Source organism: Mus caroli, chromosome 19 (assembly GCF_900094665.2).
Source record: "Mus caroli chromosome 19, CAROLI_EIJ_v1.1, whole genome shotgun sequence".
NCBI classification, from domain to species: domain Eukaryota; kingdom Metazoa; phylum Chordata; class Mammalia; order Rodentia; family Muridae; genus Mus; species Mus caroli.
Genome location: NC_034588.1, coordinates 38,747,663 through 38,750,273, shown reverse-complemented (window position 1 = coordinate 38,750,273; position 2,611 = coordinate 38,747,663). Strand labels below are relative to the sequence as shown.

The following is a 2,611-nucleotide window of genomic DNA, read 5'->3' as shown; positions in this document are numbered from 1 at the left end:
AGTGGCACTATTTGAAAGGATTAGGAGGTGTGGCCTTGTTGGAGGCTGTGTCGCTGGAGGTGGGCTTTGAGGTTTTTCAAAAGTCCAAGCAAGGCCGAGTAGCTTTCTCTTCCTGCTTCCTGTAGATCTAGATGTAGAACTCTCTGCTGCTTCTTCAGCACCATGACTGCCTGCCGGCTGCCATGCTCCCTGCCAGGATGATGATGGACTGAACCTCTGAAACTGTAAGCCAGCCACCATTAAACACTTTCTTTTATGAGTTGCCATGGTCATGGTGTCTCTTCACAGCAAGAGAACACAGACAAAAATAAGCCCTAATTCCTAAAGCCCTGCTCCTCCTCAGGCTGTGAGAACAAGAGTCCCAGAGAGCTCAGGCCAGGCGTCTCCTGCTTGTCATTAAAGCCAGCCATTGTTGCTGAAATCCAAGCGCAGTGCCTCCTCCTCTGTGGGGCTCAGCTCCTGCAACGGGGCACGGCAGGGACCTCCATAGTAGCCAAACCAGTCCATGGTTTTCTTCAGCCCCGGTATTCCAAAGCGCCGGGTCACCTGAGAGGAAGCACTTGTTAGAAAAGACTGCCGAGCCCCCACCTTCACTTCTGTCTGTTGCTTCATAAATCTCCCACCCTCCTGTAAGAAACTATAACCAATGGCATCCAGGGTGCACTGAGGATCCAGATTGGACCCCAGAAGCTGGTCAGGTATTGAGAGACTCAGACTGAAGAAAGACATTCCCTGTCGGGTTTTAGGAGAAAATCTTCTCCAACAAGAAGAAGGTAGCAAGGCTGGGGACCAGAGAGCATGACCTGTGCCAGGTCCCTGCAGCACAGCAGATCTGGTTAGCAAAGAAGGGGACAGCTCTGAGACAGCCTTGGGCACACCCCAGACCTTTAGTCCCCAGCATCAAGGTTCCCCCTAACACCCACAGCTTCTCCTTGGCCCTATTTAAATGTTCTCACAGAAAGCAATATTATTATTGGACAAAGGAGGTTTGTTTTATAATTGTATGATTTATTGCCTAAGCAACTTCTCTCCCCTAGAAACATGAAGGAGCTGAACAACATGGTCACTAAGGGCTTGCGTATCACAGTGGGCACCGGCAGCTACTGTCACGGTCAAAAACCATACAGGGGATTTTACAGATTAAATGCGGCATCCAGCTTCTTTCCTTCTGTTATAGCAACTGATCGGAAATAGTGGAATGACTCTTTGATGACCAAGAAAGAACTCATTGCTTAATAAAGTTCTGTTTGGGGCGGGGAAAGGAAGCTTTACGAGGTTACGGGTTTCATAAGGAGTAAAAACACTGAGCGAGAAAGTGGAGTGGAGAAAGGTTAGGAGGGATGCCGGATAACTGGCTTGCAGCTATCCACCACTAGAGGCCAGCCATCAGCAGCAAATATGTCTTCCCACCCATGATGTCTTAATTGCCTGGCTTTTAAAATCCGGAAGCTTCGCAAGTGGCAAAAATCTCCCAAAGAAGATAGAACCATGCAAGCCCTGGAGAAACCTTGATTCTACCACGGATTTCCAAAGGTACGCCATGTGCTTCCTTCTCAGCCCCGGAGAAAGGTTTGGGTGGCAACGTCCTAAATATAGCTGGGGCAGGAGGCTGGCTGGGTGGGAAGGCAGGACATCCCCTTGGACAAGGACAAGTCAATAAAGTGACATCAGGCTGCTGTTGGAGTATCTGAGCCTACAGCTCAGGCAGCAGCAGCAGCAAGGGGTTCCAGGCATTCCTGAGTGTGTGCCCAGGGCTGGCATATGAGAGCATAGCCTGAAGGGTGGGACAGGATAGGGTGAGATGACCTCAGAGAGCTTTAATGGCAACCGGGCTTTCCATCTTCCTGGAGGGGCAGCCAACTTCGCTTCCTCTGTAAAGTGAGATGGTATCTACGCTCACCCATAGAGAGGACTCCAACATCAGATGAGAAAAACACCACAGTCAACATCGCAGTGGTCCCAAGATCCCTGGAGGCACCACCTCCTCCTATCCTGGCAGGATGCAGGTGTGGGGCCCTTCTCTCATGTGGGTAGGTGGGGCGGGAGAATCGTGTCTTCTCCCCAGGGGAATGACCAGAGTGTCCTGGGCAGCCTGTGCCTAGCTTAGCTAGAAGGCTTTGTCTCTACAAGTTCTCAGAACCTATTGACACAGTCACTTCCGGGAGAGGCGCCACATCCAGGAAGAGGCCTGCTCTTCTTCTAGGCTGTCTTTCCTCTAAAACAGAGGAGAGGACCCAAGCTAGGAAGAAGACATAGAGTTCACCCACATCTTGCTACTAAGAGTCGGCTACTGTGTAGTGTACAGATAGCTTGAATACGTGCCTTTGATGCAAAATTTAAAAAGCAAAAATAAATCAAGGTAAGGTGGGCCCAGTGGCACAGGCCTCCCATACCAGCAAGTCAGGCGGCTGAGGCAGGAGGCTCACAACTGCTTGGCCTGCCTGGATTATAGAGACAGTTCAAGGGCAGCCTGGACAATGTTTTGTTTGTTGGCTTGATTTTGTTTCTAAAAACAGATTTATGGAAAAAAAGATGTTTTAATGAGTTTGTTGCCATTAAAACCAGGAAAGTAAAATGATAATAAATTCTTTTTTTTTGTTTTTTTTTTTTT

General features: G+C 49.1%; 1 protein-coding gene across 1 annotated transcript in view; it reads right to left on the bottom strand.

The window, feature by feature from the left end:
- Window positions 1-222: 222 nt before the first annotated feature.
- The window catches only part of Hoga1 (4-hydroxy-2-oxoglutarate aldolase 1), a 27,424-nt gene continuing 25,035 nt past the window's right edge, over window positions 223-2,611 (bottom strand). The window contains exon 7 of the mRNA XM_021151378.2: window positions 223-546. Within this exon, the coding sequence (XP_021007037.1) occupies window positions 397-546 (150 nt within the window). The 3' untranslated portion in view covers window positions 223-396. The remainder of the gene's footprint in view (window positions 547-2,611) is intronic.